Source organism: Drosophila albomicans, chromosome 2L (genome assembly GCF_009650485.2).
Source record: "Drosophila albomicans strain 15112-1751.03 chromosome 2L, ASM965048v2, whole genome shotgun sequence".
Lineage (NCBI taxonomy): Eukaryota > Metazoa > Arthropoda > Insecta > Diptera > Drosophilidae > Drosophila > Drosophila albomicans.
In genome coordinates this window covers 251,104-274,655 of record NC_047628.2, presented here as the reverse complement: position 1 = coordinate 274,655, position 23,552 = coordinate 251,104, and the positions used below count along the sequence as shown (strand labels likewise).

At 40.7% G+C, this 23,552-nt stretch overlaps 1 protein-coding gene across 1 annotated transcript; it reads right to left on the bottom strand.

Annotated features, from left to right (window-relative positions):
* Window positions 1-13,741: 13,741 nt before the first annotated feature.
* LOC117577421 (uncharacterized) lies at window positions 13,742-22,836 on the bottom strand. Its single transcript, XM_052002226.1, has 2 exons — window positions 22,754-22,836; window positions 13,742-14,685 (listed from the first exon to the last, which is right to left on the bottom strand). Exon 2 carries the CDS (start codon window positions 14,652-14,654, stop codon window positions 13,944-13,946), a length of 711 nt encoding a protein of 236 aa, XP_051858186.1. The 5' UTR covers window positions 14,655-14,685; window positions 22,754-22,836; the 3' UTR covers window positions 13,742-13,943.
* Window positions 22,837-23,552: the final 716 nt, after the last annotated feature.

Genomic DNA, 23,552 nt, shown 5'->3' with positions numbered 1-23,552 from the left:
TCGTTTTCGTTTTGGGACCAAAACCGCGATTTTCGTTTTTGGGTGCTCCGGTCTTCACAAGTTTTTTGTCATCGTTTTGTTATCGGAGCGTTTCATTTTTTACAGGTGAAACAGCTGACTTGTGTATGGTCAGAAGGAAACAATGCGAAAAATGCCTTTTGTATGTCCAATTTCCTGCGTGGATAGAACAAACATAAGGATAATTTTATCCTGCATAGTTGATTTATGCTTCCCCTGAAAGAAATATATTTGCCTTTTGTCTTATTTGCAAATAAAGATTTGAAACTTTCTTAAAAATAAAAATTAGTTGAACGGCAATCAGCTGTTTCATACAAAAAAATGGGGATGCCACCTTTTTAATGGATTTCATTCCGGTGTTTTCAACAATTTTTTTTTTTTTAATATTTTAGCACTTAAGTAATTAAATTAAATAAATTAATTTTTAAAAACCATATTTTACACAACTGCAACAAATTTAATACCATCTGTTTAATTATACAAGTATTTTTAACTTGCTATTTCATTCCCCCAAAAGTTTGGCAGCTTATGACCGCTCACTAAAACGAAAATTGTTGTTGTCGACGGCAAATTTTATTTGCAAATTTGAGGTGGGATCAGAAATTAGTCGTTTTAAAAATAATTACAAGCCTAACTGATCTTCTGGCTGTCTTAACAGAACGACAATAAACCAATGAGTCAACTATTTTTTTCCTTTTTGCAAATAAGATTCGACTTAATGTTGTAGTGTGCAACGAAGCTGGTTCGCTGAAGGGAGCTGGTGTAAATGTAACGCTATGAAAGGCGTACGCGATCGCTACGGCTGTTGCCTGGTCGGATGGGTGTGGGCAAAAAAATCCTTTCCGCTACGTGCTTCTATAAATTAACTACATTAATTAAATATTCGCGTACCTTAGTTGTAGGGGGGAAACAGGGGAAGGGACATACAAGAGCAGTAAATAAAAGAGTTGGAAGAAAACTAGAGGAAAGACAAGTTAGGGATCTACCTTCGACTTGGAGTACTTCTCCTTTACGGTGCACTCATGATCATGATCCTACCATGATCCTGCAAAGCCAACGTAAAAATCAATTTAAATGGCAGGATCCCTCAGAGAAGCTCCTCCTCACTCAACTCTCCTCCTCCAAACGCTGCATGGTTTCAAATTTGAAAACGCAACCGAAATATTAAAGCTAAATTATATCTATTTCATAAATACTTAAAACTAAATAAATAAATTTGAGTAATATAAATAAATAGATAGATAGATATGGGCAAATCCCACATGTCGCACGCTACATTCGCACGATTTTAGCTAATGAAAATCAATTTTTTGGGGGTTTTTTAAAGATTTAACGTAAACTTTTGTTATGTGTTTAGAGTGAATTGAGAGTACTTTTCACTGAAGTCACTGTTTTGAAAATAATTAATATAAATTGTGACGTGTCGCACGCTACACAAAGTGGAAGTTAGTTTCAAAATTTTCATTTCAAACGCAATTTTTAGCGAATTCTACAAAATAAACCCTATGAAAGTTAATATCCTAAAGAAAGTTAAGAATATTAGAAGACAAAAACCGATCGTTTGGTCTTAATAATGTTTATAGATTTTTAGCAAAGGCGTAAACCCATTGTGTCGCACGCTACACTTTTTCCGCTGGCATTGACATAAGACAAAAATCTTTTTATTTAAACAAAACATTATTTATTATATTCATAAATGTGCTTAACAATTATTTCAGCGTGATTTACTTTTGATTTGTATGTGAGCCCAAGCAGAGGCAAAAAATTGTGAAGAATATAAAAGGTATTTAAAGGTGTGCGCAGAGCACAAATGTAAGTAAAACAAGTAAGAAAGTTACAGTTGAGTGTGCTCGACTGTGAGATACCCGCTACCCATTTTGAATAAAAGCAAAATATTGCGGTATTTTTTCAAAATATACCAAAAATGCAAAAAAAATACTAAAAATATACCAAATGGTATTTTTGTTATATCGATATAGTACCACATTCAAAATATACCATAGACGGCATAATATACCAGATTGTCGGCCAAAGCAACTAAGAGCCCTAGTAAGTAGGCGTTTTTGCCCATACAAAAGTATTTCTTTAATAACTTCCACAATTTTTATCTGATCGCAACCAAATTTTCAGGAATCATAACTACTATAGTAGTTATTATATATACCAAAATTCGCAACTCTAGCTTCAAAATTACGCTTGTTATTCGATTTTTTTGATTTGCGGGGGCGGAAGTGGGCGTGGCAAAAATTTGAAACAAACTTGATCTGCGTGCAATCATAACAAATGCTGTCGAAAAAAAATTATAGCTCTATCTCTTATAGTCTCTGAGATCCAGTGTTTCATACGGACAGACGGACAGACACACAGACATACAGACACACAGACACACAGACGGACAGACGGACATGGCTGGATCGTCTCGGCTGTTGACGCTGATCAAGAATATATATACTTTATAGGGTCGGAGATGCCTCCTTCTACCTGTTACATACATTTCCTGCCGGCACAAAGTTATAATACCCTTCTACCCTATGGGTAGCGGGTATAATTATGAAAATTGGGTTTGATTAAAAATTTGTGCATTTATAATGATCGAAATTTGCTTTAAATTCAATATCTACATTAATGTTCCATATAAAGAAAAATTACAAAATGTGAAATTTAAAAATTTGTCACTGGTGGACTGTTTCTGGGATTTGCCCATATGGAACGCTAATTTACTCATTGTTTTTATACAATATAAAACTATTTAATTATGAATCCATAACATAGTTTGACAATGGACCACCGGGAAATGCTCAGTCCCAAGAAACTTAAGGTTTCTCAGGTGCAGTGAAATTAAGATGCGAGAAAAACAAAAAAAAAACTTCTTTGGGACTATAAATCTTGCATTCAACAGTTTCAATGACAAAAAAGCTGTGTTTTGAACAATATGTGAAAAAGATATGTGTAAAAAGCTTACTGACATGAATCTCTAGAGACGAAAGATCTTTCACAGCCGGTGATATGTGTGTGTGTGTGTTGTTTTAATGTTGTTTCAGCTGTGGAGCAAAAATTTAAAGCCCTACAAAAGCTTTTTTACTAGAATGGTGATCTGAAATTTTGTGTCAGATTTTTTTGTAAACAAATATAAATACAATTTTAAAATCGAAAATCTTCACAGAAAACATAAGTGTTTGCGGGCAAAATATTTTTAGGACAAATTTATAGCGACTATTGAAGTTTATTACATCTGTTACGTAGTTGAATACCATGTATACATATGCAAATTCGCAAAACAGTTTTTCGGCTACCATATATTCATGTCCGCAAACAATACATCAACTGGTCAAAATAAAATAGGAAGACGCACTAATTAAATGACAGAAGGCCCAAAAAGAACCACGCCGATGTACATGAAATAACAAAAACATCCATAATCACGGACATCAGCTGCACCAAATCCTGGGACTTATGTACGAAGACTCTTATGCATTTGGTCGTTCGGCCAAATGCATCAATACAATAGTGGTAATGCTGGCGTTCTCCTTGTTATCCCTCTCCGAGACAACTTCCAGGAAAATTTAAGGTGGCGGCGGCGCAGTATCGCTGCAAATCGCTCCTCTTAATTTCTGCCAGATCGCAGAAATTGGCCTCTCGCTTGCAGCTATCAGCTGATCCGCTGCATGATACAATTATAGAAGGAGTCTCGTCGGCAAAAGCGCTCCCTCTATAATCATACCAATGAGTGCGAGAGAAAGGGTCTCAGCGTAGTAGTGTGAGCAAGACGACAATAAAATGTGCATTAACCCTTAGACGATGCAATTAATATTTACATATTTCGTAACTAATATTAATGTCTCCTTAACATATTTTAAAAATGTAAATTGTTTATGAACAATATTAATAATTGTTGATGCGAGCGCATTGTAGGTGAGTGGCACACTATCCGTTCCGCCGACCAAAAAACGATCGATGCTTTTCGCTGACCCGCAATGCGCTCACGCGTAAGAAAGCACTCAAGATCCGGTGCTCTCAACTTCTCTCTCTCCCACAACTCTCCACCGCAGAGCCGAGCTTTGCAAGGGCTCGGCGCTAGATCTGCAGAATGCCGTCGGTATTTTGCCTCTCCAGTATCGATCTACGTTTGTTCAATAGCGGTCACCCCCAATAACCCCCTCTGTACGTTTTATGGCTAACAACCCGACAAGTTTACAATATATATAATACAAAATATAAACGCGAGTGTTTTTATTTAATTTCGGGAAAAGGAAACTCTGGAACCTTCCCCACGGTCGTCCGGCCATTACCAAATATAAGATTTGGAAATTCCCTCATATTTTCCGGACGACCTTTTTCCATACTTTCCAATTGCCGTCTTAAATATCTTTACTCCAAGATATTTACTATTATTGATAATAAAATATTATTATATTTTGTTCCGCCAATCGCGTACGTATGTATGCATGTGTGTTTATTTTTTGTAAGTGCAAGTGCATATTAGTGAAAAGTGTAAATTATTAAGAGAGCTACTAAAGTGCAAATATTATATATTGTATATTCCATACATAGATAAACATACATACACACACATATATACACACATACATTATCCTATTTCACTACACAAATAATATAATTTATTTTTATTTTTTGTTTTTTTCCAATCCAACAGCAATTAAGAAACAATTGTCAATAAACCATATATATACTTTTTTGTTTTTTCCAGCTTCTTGCTCTCTGGTATTTTTTTGTACGATTGTTTTTTTTTTGTTGTTTCCTTTTTTCGACGAACATCTTTTGTTGTTGCGGGAAATTTCCCCCGCCCCCGACCTTTTGCGTTCTTCGTCTGTGTCCGCTATTTCCGTACCCATTTGGGTGTAAAATACCACAGCACTGTCTTTGGTATTTTTTCAGTATTTTTTCTTGTCTGTTTGCTACGTTCTTTCCGTATCTCTTTCACTATCTGGGTCGATTTCAGGCAAAAAAAACCAATTTCTATTTGGTAATTTTTTGGTATATTTTCTTGATTTTTCGCTCCTGAGAAATATTAGTATACAGTCCGTATCCTTGTCGGACTGTAAGAGCCCCCAGTTAGTTTTCATCCTCTTTGCGTAGCATGTCATCGAGCAAACCCGATAAAAGTAAAACTCGACTGTCCGTGCCCTCTACTAGCGCCGCTAGAACCTCGATAAACCCCCCTTTACCTAAATCCAAGAAGCAATCGGCTCTTCGTGCATGCAGCACTTCGCCGATTCATTTGCAATCGAAAAGGGAGGTCCCCGCACGGTCAGCTAGCGTTTCGCCTGCTTCTGGCACCAGGCTTGCAGTCCAATCCAAGCCGCTGATCTTGGTCACACAGCCTTCGTCCGATCCTAAGACCAAGGTTCCTTCCGTCCCGATCCCTCGCCTCCCAATTATCACTCGCTCTCAGGGAAGGATGACACTAAACAGAGTAGACACAGCGTTGACGAAATTCATCGCCGCGACTGATCGTATCAGTCACTTTGCGGCGCGAGTCAACGGCTGATAGCCCGTCCCTGTATACGTGCCAAGTCCGAAGGGACCAGATGCGTTCCTTATGGGAAAAGGTCGAGAAGGAGAATGAGGCTTGCTCTTGCGTCATGTCTGAGGAGATGACCACAGAAGAGCTTCCTACCGTTCAGGCCAAATACGAGTACTGCTATGCTGTCTACGAGCAGTGTGCAGCTCAGATAGGTGAGCAAATAGCCAACGCATCCCAGGGGCTCACCCCCTGTACACCCGTACAACCACAAGCCGTGCAATTCATGCCCACAGGGTGTCGATTACCTCCGTGCGACACCGAAGTTTTCGGAGGCGCTTACACTCGCTGGCCCACCTTCCGGGATTTATTCACGGCTCTCTATATACAGAACCCGAGACTGTCGGAAGTTGAGAAACTTTCCTATCTCAACTCCAAGACCAGCGGTGAAGCCCATGCCATTGTGTCAAAGTCTCCTTTGACCAATGAAGGGTTTCAGTCGGCGTGGTCCAGCTTGACTGAGCGATTCGAGAACAAACGGTTGCTCGTAAACAGTCAGCTGAGAATTTTGTTCAATTTGCCCGCCATTGGGCAAGAGTCGGGTGCAGCTATTCAGGAGTTGCAGAGCACCATTCAAGGGTGCCTGATAGCCTTAGAGCACTCGAGAATCGACACAGAGAATTGGGATTGCATCCTGGTTTTCTTGTGTTCTTCGAGGCTCCCCAAGTTGACCCTTTCTCTTTGGGAACAGTCAATCCAAAACAAGAGCGATATTCCAACGTGGGTTGACATGAACGCTTTTCTTCTAGAGCGGCATCGCACCCTAGAAGCGATAGCGGAGGTGTCATCCAGCACGAACGCTCCGACGGTTCCAAGAGCCTCACCCAAGGCCCCCGTCTCCAGGCAGGTCAACTCTTTTAAGAGTAGGGACACCATTAAGACCCAGACCTGCAATTTCTGTTCCCGGGAGAACCATCCGATTCGATTGTGCCCTCGATTTCTTCAGATGGATGTCAAGCAACAGAAGCTGTGCTTAAATTGTTTCGCACGAGGCCATGTCCAGGCCAAGTGCACAAGTGCGCACAACTGTTTTACGTGCAAGGGTCGTCATCATACACTCTTGCATCGAGTCAACCCGACGCCGACAGTCACTAATCCCTCTCCTAGTATACAGTCCACTCCTTCCCAGTCAGCTAATGAGCAATCTTTCCTGGCAGTTAACACACAAGGTGTTCTGCTGAGTACAGCTGTTGTACACATTTGCCATCACGGCGTTCGGCACACAGCACGGGCTCTGATCGATTATGGATCAGAGGCTACCTTCATTTCTGAACGATTGTTCAAGCGCTTGATGATGCCATACACATCTCTTCAAGCCCACTTCTTTGGGCAGACTCAAGTTGTAGCAGCCCAGCCCCGAAAGCATTGCCAATTCCTAATTGGCTGCCCGTTGCGACCAGTAAACTGCCCTCATGCTCTGTCCCACAAACCATCCTCGACAATCTGCCAAGCATCCCGCTGGCCGACCCCAAGTTCTATGAGAGTTCGCAGATAGACGTGGGGAAGGACTCGACTGTCCGTCGATCGAACTCCTACGATCGGTCCTGTGACAGGACCCCCATCCAAATCTATTTCAGTTTTTTCGGCTCTACTGTCCGTTAAACGAACCCCTAAGAATGGTCCTGTGATGGGACCCCACTCGAAACTCTCTTCGGCTCGACTGTCCGTCGAGTGTTCCTCTAAGCTCGATCCTTTGTTTGGCCCCCAATTAAAGTCTATTTCGACCTCTTCGGCTCGAATGTCCGAGCGCACCTCTAAGCTCAAGCTTTCATTAGGCCCCCACTCAAAATCCGTTTCGTCCCCTTCGGCTCGACTCTCCGTCGAACGAACCTATACGATTGGTCCAAATCTCAAGCCAGGGTTAAAGTGGATAAATTTAATTTCTCGTACGAACGGGAGATTTCATCTTTTAAAATAAGTGTTCCCGCTGAACAATTTAGCACGCAGTGCAGTAAAGAGTTTCGGCCGGAACACCTATTAGTTAAAGAATTTGTTGCTAAAAAGAAAAATCGGTCTCCGGTTTCTCTTTCTAGTAGTGGCAAGAATTCTATTTCAAAGCCTTCTTCTATGTCTGTCAGTTCAAAAAACTAACATCCTCTTTACTTCTTGGCTATCAGAATGTAAGAGGTATATTGCGTCAGAGTCTAGTGTAAGTTGTGGTGAGCGTTCTCGTTGTTTTTTGAGAAACTTGCCCTGCTTATATCTCAAACTGACTGGTCGCAACTTTCTTTGTCTACAAACTTGGATATAGTGGTTGAATTTTTTTATGCTACTTTGAACTCGCTCCTTGATGCTTGTGTTCCATCAAGAATTCCACTTTTGTCTGAATTATCGAATTTAAAAAATCGTAAGTCGAGACTTTACAAAAAATTCAAGGAAACTGACCCTATCTCTTGATTTTCTCTGCTATTCTGTTGTTCAAGCTGCTTTTCGCACTCATAACAATGAGTGTTATAATAATTATTTGAGTAGGTGCAGAATAAGATTAATAATAAGACGACTTCGTTAACTCGAAGCGTAGATCCGCGTCATAGCCATCATTTAGGTCTATGGAGAATATGACAGTATCTAATAGTCCTGTTTTTGGCGATTTATTTGCGGACTTTTCCAAACGACATATTCTGTTCCAAGTTTTCAAAATTTCTCTTCTTATCCTTATCAGTTAAATTCATCTAATTGTATTTTTGGTCCTTTAATTACTGAAAGCTCCATTTTAACGGAACTATTGGCTATAAAATCTGTTTTTTCGGCAGGTCCGGATGAAGTACCTAGTTGTGTGCTAAGGTATTGTGCTGGTAGTATCTGCAAACCTCTTTTTAAATTGTTTGAATTATCCGATAACTCATGTTTTTTTCCTAAAATCTGGAAAAAATCATACATTATACCTATCCTAAAAATAGGGAGCAAATCTAAAGTTCAAAATTATCGCGGTATATCTAAATTGTCTCCGATTCCGAAAGCATTTGAAAAAATTATAACTTCTCAACTGCAACATCTGTGTAAATCTATAATTTCACCTTACCAACATGTGTTTGTGAAGTCTAGATCCACTTCTACTAACTTATTGGAGTTCTCTTCTATTGTAATTAAAGGATTCGAGAAAAAAATGCAAACGGATGTCATTTACACCGATTTTAGTAAGGCTTTTGACTCTGTTAATCATCACCTCTTACTGTATAAGCTCAATGTTTTAGGGTTTCCTCATAGCCTAATTGAGTGGATATCCTCATACCTTTCCAACAGAAATTAGAATGTTGATTTTAATGGTTTTGTATCTAAAAGTGTCCAAGTCACTTCTGGTGTGCCCCAGGGCAGTCATTTGGGTCCTCTATTGTTCACTTTGTTCATAAATGATCTTCCTTCTGTTATTGAGCATTCCCGTGTACTTATGTACGCCGATGACGTTAAGCTTTGCCTGACATTTAATGATAGTCTTGCGAGCTCACTGTTACAATGTGACCTTAATCGTCTAGAATCTTGGTGCAGAGTAAATATGTTACATCTCAACTGCAATAAGTGTAAGTTTATGACCTTTTGTAGGGGTTCTTCCCAGTTAAATAACTATATGTTATATGATACTCCTCTTGAGCGAATTGAAGGTGTGAATGACTTAGGGGTTCTGCTTGATGCAAAACTAAAATTTGACAAACATATTCTGTCTGCTGTAAATAGGGCCAAGGGTGTTCTGGGATTTATAAAACGCTGGCCGAAAGAGTTCAACGATCCCTTCATTACAAAAACTTTGTACGTCTCACTGGTTCGTCCAATCCTTGAGTACGGATCTCTTGTCTGGAATCCCTCGTATAAGGTTTATCAAGATAGGATTGAGTCGGTGCAGAAACAATTCGTGTTATTTGCTTTTCGTAGTTTAAATTGGAATCCTAATATTTTATTACCACCTTATCGCAGTAGACTTTTATTACTAAACCTTCCTTCTCTTTCTGATCGTATAACTATGCAAGGTGCTGTTTTCATACAGAGACTAATTAATAGTGAAATAGACTCTTTGGAGCTGTTAAGTCAAATTAGTTTTGCAGTTCCTGTCAGGATCACTAGGAATTTTCTTCCTCTTCTCATTTCACGTAGAACTACTAAGTTTGCTTGCCATAATCCCTTCCGTATTCTATGTGTGAATTATAATAATCTTAGGCTGGCAAAAATCCTCTACTGAACCCTCCCCGAGGGTGCCGGCTGGGTAGGATCTGTATTACCTCATTGTCAACGGGTAGCAGATCTCTACTATACGTCGACGTTTCAGGTACTGCAGATCCTAGCTGAGGACTCTGCTCCTTATCTTACGAGCATCTGTCTGGAGATAAGAAGCAGAATCCATGATACGAGGTGACTGGCGGTCAGACTGAAAACGCTATGGGGGGCTCCCATGAACAAAATTAGCCAATATGTCTCGGATTGGAGCACATACAAAATTCAACCCGAGCTGGGATGTCAGCTCAAACGTCGGTGGAACGCGTGACTGCTACTAGAGGAGAGATCCTCTCTGCGTGTCACCAGCGGTCACACCTCTGATGCGATAGGAGCAGGCCTAATCAGTTGCAACAACACTGCCACAAACAAAAACTCGAGGTTGGTGCGCGCGGGTGCTGTGGTCTTAACCGACTCGGACCAAAAGAGCGCTGCATCAATCTCTACGGTGGAGAAGGAGCGTCTTCCTCTTCAGTCACCTTGGCCTATCGCCAGCACCTCCAAGGTTGCGCAGCGGGGCACGGAGGGCTGAAGGAGAAGGCCAAAAATAAGGCGACGACCCGCATACACGCTAGGCTCAGTGGCGTAGCTAACCTGTCCGTCAAGGATCAGGAGAGGCTTGCCTGGGCCATCACGTGGATGCGTGAAAACCAAATTAGCCCCCTTCCAAAAGACACTAAAGTGCAGACCGGTTTTACCGGCCCTGCCAACAAGAAGGTGGAGTCCATGGCAAACAAGCGCCAACGGTCCGCTGAGAGTCAAGCAAGGGGCCCCAGTGAGCAAGAGGCTGCGAGCACCTGGCTCCACCCAAACGGACCCGTACAGAACGAGACAGAGAGCAACGGTTGCTCAAACTGCCAGGCGGCATCTCGCCGTTGCTCTCATAGACAGAGGGGACCCTAACGGGAAAATGTCTGCAGAGCGGTGGCGGTTGACCCATAGTAAGCTGGTCGACGCACTATTTGTCAGGATGGAGAATGTCCCAGACAGTCCAATGCCTACTTTCGAAGGCACTGGCTGGATGAATGGTGTCAAGATCCTGACATGCAAGGACGACCCAATATTGCTGTGGGCTGAAAGCGACCGTATCCAAACTGGACGGACTGTGGGAGGGGGCCAAGCTAGACGTGGTGGACAGGAATAATATTCCGTCCTTGCCGAAGGCGAAAGTTCTGCTCCCCATAGTTGTGCATGGCGAGCGGGCGCTTCAGCTGCCTAAAAAGCAGAACCCGGCCATTCCGACGAGTGATTGGTCCGTGCTGATGGTTGATGAACCTTTACCCAGCGGTGGGCAGCACGTGATCATTCAGATCAATAAGGAGGCAGAGGATCTGCTATATAAACGCAATGGGAAGATGGCGTGGGGCTTAGGGAGCATGTACCTTCGCCTCAAAAAACGTCATCCCAACGACCAGGACTCACACAAGCTGAGGTCAGGGGAGGTTGAGGCGGATCTCAGTCTTGAGAGCGTGACCGACGCCACCCTGCACCTCAGCTTGACTGAGGAGACGGAGGAGGGGGGGAGGAACTGTGCATGCAGTCGGGCCCCCCGTCAGCATCCATAAGTCCAAAACGGCTTCGGCGGAGCTACTCCTTGCCCTGGAGGAAGTGTCCGCCTACGCGGCTTTGGTCCAAGAACCGTGGATAGCGTCGGGCAACACGGTGGCCGTACTTGTATATGCGTTGTAGTGGCACTTCTGTCGTTCCGCGTTTGTCCGTTATTAACACACTCCATGTATATGCAAACTCTTAATGTTATTTTATTCTAAATAACAATAAAGTTTGGACTTTTATCCATAAACGCGCGTACATACTCTACGTATATACAGTGTATATTATACACTCCATATATATGTATATACATATCCACTGCATACATATACACGGCATTAATACGTTATTTCCATTTATACATACATCACGACACATTTACATCCATCCATAACACATATATATGTATACATATATATATATATATACAACAGGAACTTGTAATCAATCGAGTGTAATAAAGATTCACGCTGCTGTTTGTGTTTTATTTAACAATTACCTCTACTCAACAGCGATATTTCCGTCGGTTTTCTGTCGGCCTTGTTCAGTCAGGCAACTACACGATCCGTCCAGGCTAAAATTAGCAAAACCCGTACGATGGCTCTCAACAATTTCGTCACCGTCTCTGACAGACTGGTGCAATTCGAGAGTCGGGTCAGAGGGCCTGCAGCCGAGGACGACAACGTACATACGTACGAGATCCGTCGTGACCGGCTGCAAGTCCTCTGGGACAATGTAGATGCGCTAATGCACTGCATCGAGACGACGACAACGAATGCATAGAGGCTATGGAGGCAAAATATGACCACTGCTACGCAGTGTATGAGCGGTGTCTCACCCGTGTGAAGGGGTAAATTACACAAGCTTCCGGTTCAATCAGGAGTGAAGCATTCCTCCTCCTGTATATTCCAGTGACTGCCGGCTCCCTCCAGTCGACACCGAAGTATTCCGTGGGGATTACTTGCGTTGGCCGACCTTCCGTAATCTTTTCACGGCCACCTACGTTAGCAATCCAAGGTTGACTCCTGTCGAGAAATTATTCCATCTGAATTCCAAAACTGCAGATGAGGCCAACGAGATCGTTGCCAAGTTTCCGCTCACGAACGATGGTTTCGCGACGGCTTGGAGTGCTCTATGTGAGCGCTTTGAAAATAAGCGTTTATTGATCACGAGCCAGCTCAAAATGCTCTTCTACGTGTCCACGGTTTCGCAAGAGTCGGGGGCAGCGATTAAGGAGCTGCATAGCATGATTCAGCGGTGCTTGACCGCTCTTGAGCACTCAGACATTTAAGTCTCTAGTCCTGTCGCCGACTGCATCCTAGTGTTCCTTTGTTCATCCAAACTCCCCAAGCTCACTCTCTCGTTATGGGAGCAATCTTTGGTGGACAAGTCCAAAATTCCCGCATGGCAGGACATGAGCACATTCCTCAACGAGCGTTATCGTACACTCGAGGCTATTGAGGAAGTGAGGCAAACTTTCAACTCGCATTACTCAACCGCTGGATCATCCCGTCCACAACAGAGTTCAAATCAAGTTAACTCTTTCAAGGCCCGAGTCACTCAGAAAGGGAAATCGTGTGACTTGTGCTCAAAAGAGAATCACCCTGTCCGGGTCTGTCCAAGCTCCCTTGAAATGTCGGTCAATGATCGGATGATCTACATCAAACAGAAGAGCCTCTGTTTGAATTGTTTTGCAAGAGGTCACCAACTACGAGAGTGTACTAGTGCGTTCAATTGCTTCACGTGCAAGCGGTGGCACAACACTCTTCTTCATTGGGGCGATAGTGTCCACAATGGTGCCCCCAAAGTCCAAAGGGTGTTATTTAACACTAAAGTCTTCCGATTTGAGTCGGCTTTGGCCTGACTGGTTCCAGTTGCTTGATGCACCTGCGAAATGAAATTGTTTTTGCGGGTTAACAAAAGGTAAATTTTCTCAAAAACAGCATAAAGGGTTTCAACTACATATCCTGCTTATAGCTGTATCTACGAAAGTATAATATGCGCTATGGCCGACAAGAAAGACAAAAAAAAGTTATGGTTATTAATCAGCAACATTGATTTTTTGTGCTCATTTTTTATGGGGCTGGAGCTGATGTTATTGTACTTTTCCCGAAATTTTTGATTTTTTGAGGGTATATTTATAAAACAATACTCTATAACTTGTCATAAGCCGATTTGGCCGACAACTCGTCAAAGCCGAGATATTGGCAAAAATGTTGCTACCCCAATTTTTCATTCACGGTTTTAGTGCATAAATACTGCATGAAATTTGACGAACATGGATTTAATAGAAAGTGTAAAATTACGAAAGTCGAAAAAATTATTTATTGTTGTTGGGAGCAAAAAGATAAGACACCTTGAAGGCTGCTGATGCACAAATTAAACACGTCTGTTTCGTTTGCTAGTTGCAAAAGGAGAGAGCGACAATTTATTGTTTGCGGTTATTCCGACAATAGTAGTTAGAAAACAAAGATGAGCGAAAGCTTATAATTAAACTGTAACAACTGTAGCAAAAGAAGAGCGCAATATTGAGACTAAAATGTAACTGCTCAGTTAGGCTGAGCAGGCTTACAGTGGGACAAGGCGCTTGATTTAACACCGGCCACCTTGGAATACCCGACGTGGGATTTCAAATTACTGGCAACCGTGCTAATTTGTGGATTGGGCGCTTGAATGTGCCAGTGCCCGTTCTAATTTCGGCCACCCGTATTTGGGCGTCTGTTCCTCGGGTTACGCCTGCGACCCTTCCAGTTATCCACCGCTGAGGTGGTGTGTTGTCCTCGTGAACCAGGACGAGGCATCCGACCTCCAAGCCGGGCTGTGGAGATTTCCATTTGGTGCGGATTTGGAGGTTGTGGATGTAGTCCTTCGACCACGCGAGCCAAAACCACTGTCTGAGCGTGGATAACATTTGCCACCTTCGCAAATACGTCAGCTCTTTGTTGGGCCTGTCTGGCACGGATCCTTGCGGCAGCAAACGTATGGCTTGCCCGATTAGAAGATGGCCCGGCGTTAGAGCCTCGCCATCGTTGGGATCGGAGCTGAGTGGAGTGAGAGGCCGCGAGTTGCGAATGGCCTCGACATCTGCCAGATGAGCTCTGACCTCGCTTTCCGCCAGTGACGCGTTGGCCATTTGCCGGACGAGAAGATGCTTTGCGGATTTCACCGCGGCCTCCCACAGCCCTCCGAAATGTGGGGCTCGAGGAGGGATGAAGTGCCATTCCATCCCCAGCTCCGACGCGAACAACTGCAGTTTCTCCTGCTGCTTCGAGAACTCCATCTGTAGCTCCTTGAGTAGGTTGTTTGTCCCGACGAAGTTGATGGCGTTGTCCGAATACATCCGAAGTGGAACGCCACGCCTTGCGATGAAGCTTTTTAGGGTTAATAAAAAACAGTTAGTGGACAAGTCAGCAACCAGTTCCAGATGAACAGCCTTTTATGCAAAACACACAAATACTGCTATATACATTTTTAAAGGAGGCCGTCCCCGAACTCGCAAGGAAACATTTATGGGTCCGCAAAAATCAACGCCACAAATACGAAATGGACGTGTAGCAATCAAGCGATCAGTTGTTAACTGCCCCATTACTTGTTCCATTAGTTTTGGCTTGTATCGAAAACAAAGAATGCAACCACGAACTATTTGTGTGCATTCTCTTCGAGCATTACTCAGCCAAATTCTTTGCCTTAAGAGCGAAATCATAGTTTTAACACCAGCATGACAGTTGGTCTGATGCAAGTCTCTTAAATACATTCTGACCAAGGGCGAATTCTTTGGCATTAAGATCGGAAACTTGGCATCGTCGTCAATCGGTGCATTTAATAGTCTGCCACCTATGCGGATCAACGAAAGAGATTTTCCTGGCTCAGAAATTTTCTGAATAAATGGAGCGAGAGATTGGACATTTGGTTGAACTAATTGATTTGCTTTTAGTTTTTTAAATTCCAAGTTGAATTCGGACCGCTGAACTAATTCAAATAACTTTAACGAGGCAAAATACAACTCCTGTTTACTAAGTGCTGAAGAACAATTTTTTGTTTTTGTTTCACTCGAACCAACCTTTTGTACGAAGAGAAGCGAGCCAGTATAGATGACAGAAAATCAGGATTGGTAGTTAAACAAACCTGAGCTGATTTTTTTGTTTCACTGTTTTTCAAATCGGTTGACAATGAAAAATGAGGATTCTTAGGCCACTCACACTGCTCTTCCATTAAAAATAGTGGGCCTTCTAACCATATCGAGTCGACTAATTCATCGATGTCACAACCACGAGAACAAATATCGGCAGGGTTTGACGCAGAAGGCACATGTCTCCATGTAACATCTTGTGTGAGGTCTTGTATACTGGATACACGGTTTGAAACGAATGTTGCTAGCGAAGAAGGCGACATTCTAATCCAATGAAGTGTGATTTCTGAATCTGTCCAAAAATGCACACTCTCGATTCTGCATTTGCCAAGCATTGGCTTCACGTACGACCAGAACTGCGCCAGTAAATACGCTGCACACAACTCAAGTCTTGGGATCGACTTGGTTTTTAAAGGCGCAACTTTTGCTTTTGATGAAAGCAATTTACATTTCACTTTTCCATTCTGATTAGCTCGTATATATAAACAGCAGCCATAAGCGTGGCTGGAAGCGTCTGCAAATCCATGAATTTGGATATTGGCTTTGCTGGAATTGGTGTATCGTGGAATGGATACTTTGTCAAGGTTTAGTAGATTTTCTTTAAATCTCTCCCATCTTGTATGCATTTGCATAGGGATAGTTTCGTCCCATGCCAGATGATTTTGCCAGAGCTCTTGCAGTAAGATTCTGTCTTTAATACTGATGGGGCTCAGCAAGCCAAGTGGGTCGAACATACGAGCTGTCACAGACAAAACGTTGCGTTTTGTTGGGCTAAGATCGGTGAAGCTGGAATCCAAATGATATCGAAATATATCAGATTTTGGCAATGTTTTGGTCGAATCTGTGTCGTTGAAACTGAGAACTTTATCAGTTTCATTCCCATTGATTAAAGTAGGGTGGTTGGAGTACCATTTGGCCAATTGAAGACCACCGGAGCTTAGGATATCTGTCACATGGACACAAATCTCCTGCCGTAAGGGCAAACCGACTAAGTCGAAAGCGAATTAGCGACGAGAAGAGTTCCCTCTGTATAGTTGGCCCCACCATTAGAATATCATTCAATGAATAATTAGAAGTCGTTTTGCACGAAGCATCGAAAACAACTCGAAGTTTGGTGGTGGCACTATCAGGCCTTAGGACGCACTAATGTGGTATAAAATAGTGTGGTCCTGGTGGAAAATCAACGGGAGATATATGACCAAGTTCTATATATTCTTTCATGAAACTGACATACATTTCCTTTAATGTTGCGTTTCTTGAAACCTTGCGTTCAAGAGAAAGAAACCTACGTTTTGCCGTTTCGAAGGACGAACCAAGTATTTTTGGGTCTGTTTTAAACGGAAGACTAACTTCTAATCGCCCTGTCGATAGAGTTGACACACGGTCAACAAAGTCCTGTTCGCAGGCTCTTAACTCTGACGAATATTTAGCGACGTTCGATAAATCTGGAACTTTTTCTAAGTCCCATAGCCTTTCTACCAGCGAGTCAAGTTTTATATCTTCCGACGAGTATGTTGTTGCACCACATAATGGGTTCTGACTCGGAATACCTTTGCAACGCCCTGACACAATCCACCCTAGCAGAGTTTTTTGTAACAGAGGGCCACTGTCGTTCAATTTAATTTGGCCTGTGCACAAAAGGTCGAAAAAGGAATCGGCTCCTAATAGAAAGTCGATTCTCTGCGGCTTGTAAAAGTAAGGATCAGCCAGTTCCACGTTAGCCGGTATTTGTAACTGCCTAACTGGAATCAAGCTGTCTGGCTGCTGGTTCGAAATTGATTTCAGCACCCAAAAATCGGCGTCAAACTGATGTTTGTTAACACGAGATGATATCGTTGTTGACACTTCATGTCGGGCTACCAAGTTTGACGTTCCTATGGCCGTAACTGTCAGACACTTGTTGGCTCGCGACAACCTTAGAGCTTGGGCAAATTCTTCAGTCATGAAATTGACCTGAGACCCAGAGTCCAACAAAGCCCTCGCCAACTGGAATTGACTGAATCTATCGCGAAGCGACCTATCAGAATCTACAAGACTTTCGAAAAGGCTTATGAACTGCTTGTATTCTGAGTGCTTACCATTGAACTTTGGTAAGTTCATTTTGGGCAAGTGAGACCAATACGATGCTGGCTGAGCCACTCGGTCCAAATCGGGCTCCTTCAAATTAATCAGATACAACGACCTTGTCTTAATGCATAATTCTTCTAAGGAAGCACGGCTAGAATTATCCGGGTCAATGCAATCAATTTCAGATTGCAACTCCATGGCATCTGCAATGTATTTATTTAGTATATCCAAACGACATTGGATCTCAATTTTGTTGATAGAACCTGTTTCATTTAACACTGTTAACTACGCCTCTCAATACTTTCTTCTATCTTTGATAATCTAGAAAATAACAGAGTTAATTTTGCACTATGGCAATTTTCAATTACGGTTTCATTTAATTCAGTTTTTCCCTTTTCTTTCGACATTGCGACTTGGTGTATGTTGCTGGGTATTGCAAGTTAAGCAAAGGGAAAACACACTCTACTAGTAAGAGAAACACCAATGCAAGAACTCAAGAGAATGTTTCTAATGTCAAACTCAACAGTGAGCGTAGCTTCAATGTTAGTTTAAGCGGCGCCGAACAAGCAAAGCAAGAGCGCAAACGATCAAACACAGCGAGAGCGAAGATGATCGAACAAAGCGAGAGCGGAACTTATTTAAGCAAGCGAGAACGAAGGTTACCAAATAAAGAGAGCGGAAAATAACTGAAATTATGCGCGGGTGCTATTATTGTAACTCAATGTTGCGAGTGGTGGTTAGAATGTTTTGGCACTTGGATTTCACTTATGTGTGTTGCATCAATTGTTCACTACAATTCAATAATCAGTGTCAGGCAACTGGACTCTTGTTTAATACAAGATATAACAGTCTGAACTGGGAAACAATCACAATGAATGTCACCAGGTCCAAAGTTATTAACAAACTTTTCCAGTTGTTGACACTGTTACCTGTTCATCAGAAGAGATGTTGACTTCTGATTGATCCATAAATCCAAAGGCCAGCAACGAAACAACGCAGACGAATGTGTTTGTAATTATACGCACTCAGCTGCCAACTATGTAGGTGTGAAATTAATTAAACTTATCAATTGCAATAATTGAATGTACTATATGTTTAATTAACAAATCAACAAAGTGTTTTTTTGTAGTCCCTGCTCGGGCGCCATGTAAAATTACGAAAGTCACAAAAATAATTTATTGTTGGGAGCAAAAAGATAAGACACCTTGAAGGCTGCTGATGCGCAAATTAAACACGTTTCGTTTGCTAGTTGCAAAAGGAGAGAGCGACAATTTATTGTTTGCCGGTTATTCCGACAATGGTAGTTAGAGAACAAAGATGAACGAAAGCTTATAACTAAAGTGTAACAACTGTAGCAAAAGAAGAGCGCAAGATTGAGACTAAAATGTAACTGCTCAGTTAGGCTGAGCAGGCTTACAGTGGGACAAGGCGCTCGATTTAACAGAAAGATAATTTAATTTTCTATTGTTTTGCACTTAAACTTTTTTAATTTAAGTTTAAATATCACATAAAAAGACGAAAATAAAAAGTTTTTTTTAGCCGATTTTTTTTATCGATATGTGACGCTAAAGTTGACGCGCATCAAAGCTGATTGTTTTTAAATTTATAATAGTTTTTTGTACGTGTGAACAATAATCTTATTAAATATCTAATTATTGCCCATTGTAACATGTGCTCCTTCGATTCGCTAAAAATTTGTTTATACATAGGTACATATATCACTTTCGGCAATTTAACAAACGTTTTATTTAATTTCACAACTCCAAATGATTGGTGGTAACACTTTAGCCAACTTATCGATCTTTGATGACACTATCGATTATAAATAAATTCACGATCATATGAAATGCACATAGCCATCGGCAAAAAAAAAACAAGCTCTTACAAATCAAACCGTTGATGTCGCAAATACATTTAAAGCTTGAATTTGTTAGATGAATTTTAAAATAAGCTATATTTCAAGCTATAAGCTAGATGAAAATTTTGCAAGCATTTCATGTTTCAAGTATGCTACAACTAGCTTATAATAATAGCCCATTTCCACTACACCCAAAACCTCGGTTTTCTTTGGTTTTTTCACGTTCAGGCCGAATGTTACGTTCGCCCCATGTAAAAATCCATAAGAAAAAAGTCGGTTTTTCTACGTTCGCGAGCTACGTAGAAATAGCGAACGCACTTTTTGGGTAATTAGGGGCTGTCCATATATTACGTAATCACGTTTTCTGCGATTTTTGACCCCCTCCCCCCCCTGGTAATCAAAAGTAATCAATTGATGAACACCCTCCCCCCCTAACAATGATTACGTAATCACAAAAAAAAGAAAAATATGAAAATTTTTTCTTTTAATCGGTATTTTCAAAAGAAGATTCCAGCCAATCTTTAATATTTTTATTATTGGAAGTTGTCTTGTCAAAATCTCTTTATATCCGCAGGTATCATCTTCGTCGTCTACATAGCCCTCGTCAAGCCATTCGAGGTCTTCACATCCTTCGTATGACTGAATTACTATATGCCTATAGGCATTCTCCCTATCGCCGTCCAGCCACACGGTAAAGGGGTTTCTTTGATTTCCAATCGAAGCTTACAGCTACATTTATATGAAATATTGCATTCGGTACTTATCGATTACTCTTAATCGGCGCTAAACTAATTTTTGAATAAATACATTTAACAACAAAATTTTTATAAAATGATTACGTAATCATTGTCCAAGACCCCTCCCTCCCCATGTAATCAAACATAATCATTTCCTTGACCCCCTCCCACCCCCTAAGTGATTACGTAATATATGGACAGCCCCTTACGCAATATTTTGATCGATATGACAACGAAAAAGAGCTCACCACTAAACAAACAGCTGACATTTAAGTGCGCCAAGGTAGGAAAATAAATATTTTATTTTGCTTTTTAAGCAAATTTTTTATATTTTAGATATGCCGAAAAACTCGAAAGCCGTCAATATCGTGGAGTGGCATTCACGAGGCTATGATGTTCGACTTATGGGAGGAGAAATGTAGTGCCTTTTTTGGCCAATCCACAAGGGTGCCAAACTCCTCCCAATTAATTCGAAAATTATTTTCAAAAAATGATTCGTTGTTTTCAGGAACACCGCGTTCCCTAAAGCACCCATGCCGTTGCTTAAAAGTAAATGTATTTATGTAAATATTACATTGCTGCCAGCAAATCTACTTATGTACATAGCCCTAAACTGATGGCGATTTCTTTACTATTGGCAATGGCCTATACTCTATACTCCGTTAATTTTCCACTTCGTCAAAATCCTCATAAAAATCCTGCAATTTAAGAAAATTTTCCATTTTAAAATGCGCGTGCTGTTTTTTGAATTGTTCGTCAACTCGTGTTTACATTTGAAAAGCTGACATTACAGAGCGGCCATATTGAAAAATTTACCGTTGCCCATATTTTTCGGTTTGTGCCAATGGAAACCCCGAAACGGGACTTTAAAAAACGTAAAAAAACCGAGTGATGTGGAAATAGGCTATAAAAGCTATACTGACAAAACTAACAGTTCCCCGATAATTATCGATTGAACCGATTGAGTACTCGATTGTTCTCTATCTATATATTTACATCGACTGTTATACTTTACTTTTATACTTTTAGACCAAGTGCATATGCTTTAATGATGCAGTTCTATGATGCATTAAAAACTGCATCATAGATCAGCTGTATATTTTTTTTTTATTTATTTAACTAACGTACTAACGACGTACTAACGGCAGTACCATCAAGTGGCCCAGCGATACCAAGCAAAGGCTTCTTGACGCGCGGACAAAACAAAATAAATTTGTGAACAGCATGCAGTAATCGAAAACCGCGAGTAAATAGTAAAACACGCTGGACTTCTAATTAAATTAACTTAATAATATGTTAGGATATATGTATAAGAAGATGAAAAAGAAGTAAGTGGCATTATGGCAAGCAAAGTTAGTAGTTCTACGTGAAATGAGAAGAGAAAGAAAATTCCTGACCGGAACTGCAAAACTAATTTGACTTAACAGCTCCAAAGAGTCTATTTCACTATTAATTAGTCTCTGTATGAAAACAGCACCTTGCATAGTTCTACGGTCAGAAAGAGAAGGAAGGTTTAGTAATAAAATTCTAATGCGATAAGGTGGTAATCTAATATTAGGATTCCAATTTAAACTACGAAGAGCAAATAACAAGAATTGTTTCTGCACCGACTCAATCCTATCTTGATAAACCCTATACTGGGGATTCCAGACAAAAGATCCGTACTCAATGATAGGATGAACCAGTGAGACGTACAAAGTTTTGGTAATGAAGGGATCGTTGAACTCTTTCGACCAGCGTTTTATAAATCCCAGATCACTCATGTCCCTATTTACAGCAGACAAAATATGTTTATCAAATTTTAGTTTTGCATCAAGCAGAATCCCCAAGTCATTCACAACTTCAATTCGCTCTAGAGGAGTATCATTTAAAACATAGTTATTTACATGTGAATAACCCCTACAGAAGGTATAAGGGTGAAAGAGTAAACAAACTCAGGCAGGAAGAAAAAAAATAACAAAAGCAATAGAAGCAAATCTACCGAAAGGCGGAGGGCATTAAAAAAGTATGAGTATACATAAATTCTAATTACTATACCATAATAAATCACTCGCTCTGCAACGATTATAATCCTGTACAAAGTGTTTAATTGAAAGTATTGTCGATTTTCGTTGTGCCTATTTACTTTTTATCAACATTTTTAGTTATGTTTTTAAGAATTGCAAACAAAGTTTAACAGGCATTCTCCGGTATTCACTTTTGGTTTTCTTTTTCGTTTTGGGACCAAAACCGAGATATTCGTTTTTAGGTGCTCCGGGTTTCACTTGTTTTTGGTCATCGTTTTGCTATCGGAACGTTTCATTATTTACTGCTGAAACAGCTGACTTATGCTTTGGTCAAAAGCAAACAACGCGAAAAAATGTCTTTTGTATGTGGATAGAACTCACATAAGGATATTTTTATTGTGCATAGTTGATTTATGCTTACCCTGAATGAAATATATTTGCCTTTTGTCTTTTTTGGTAAGAAAGATTTCCAACTTTCTTTAAAAAATCAGTTGAACGGCAATCAGCTGTTTCCCACAAAAAAAAAGGGGATGCCACCTTTTTAATGGATTTCATTCCGGTGATTTCAACAATTTTTTTTATACAATTTTAGCACATACGTAATAAAATTAAATAAATTAATTTTTAAAAAACATATTTTACCCAACTTCAACAAATTTAATGTCATCCGTTTTTCGTTCGTTTTGAAAACAAAAACGAAAAAATTGGTGCACTCCCGTTTTCACTTTCACAAGATTCCTTCGAATTGCAAAACGATAAAATTTGTCTTGCTGAAATGAAAAGTAAATGCCTTTTTCTATATTAAATTGGATCTTATGTGCAAAAGGAAAAAATAGTTGACTCATTATTGTCGTTCTTTTAAAACCGCCAGAAGATTAATTAAGCTTATAATTATTTTTAAAACGACTAATTTCTGACCCTACCTCAAATTTGGAAATAAAATTTTGCCGTCGGCAACAACAATTTTCGTTTTGATGAGCGACCGATAAATCTGACACCATGAATTATCGACTAGGCTGCCATACTTTTGGTGGAATGAAAAAGCAAGTTAAAAATACTTGTATAATCAAACGGATGGCGACAAAACGAAAAACGAGCACCTAAAAACGAAAATCTCGGTTTTGGTCCCAAAACAAAAACGAAAACCAAAAGTGAAACCGGAGCATTCCTGTATATAATTTTTATTTATTATTTCTTAATTAACTCTGCTTATTTAGATTTTACATTATAATAACAAACTCGCTCTGCAACAATCATATTTCTATACAAACTGGCATGCTCCGGCATTAACTTTTCGATTCCGGTTTAAAAACGAAGACAAAAAGATTGGTGCTCCCGTTTTCACTTTCGCGAGATTCTTTCGAATTACAAAACGAAAAATTTTGTTTTGCCGACATGAAAAGAAGAGGCCTTTTTCTACATTAAATCGAATCTTATTTGC

Bases quoted from the DNA above. Each gene is read 5' to 3' on its own strand.
- LOC117577421 (XM_052002226.1), bottom strand. From the start codon at position 14,654: ATGTATTCGGACAACGCCATCAACTTCGTCGGGACAAACAACCTACTC.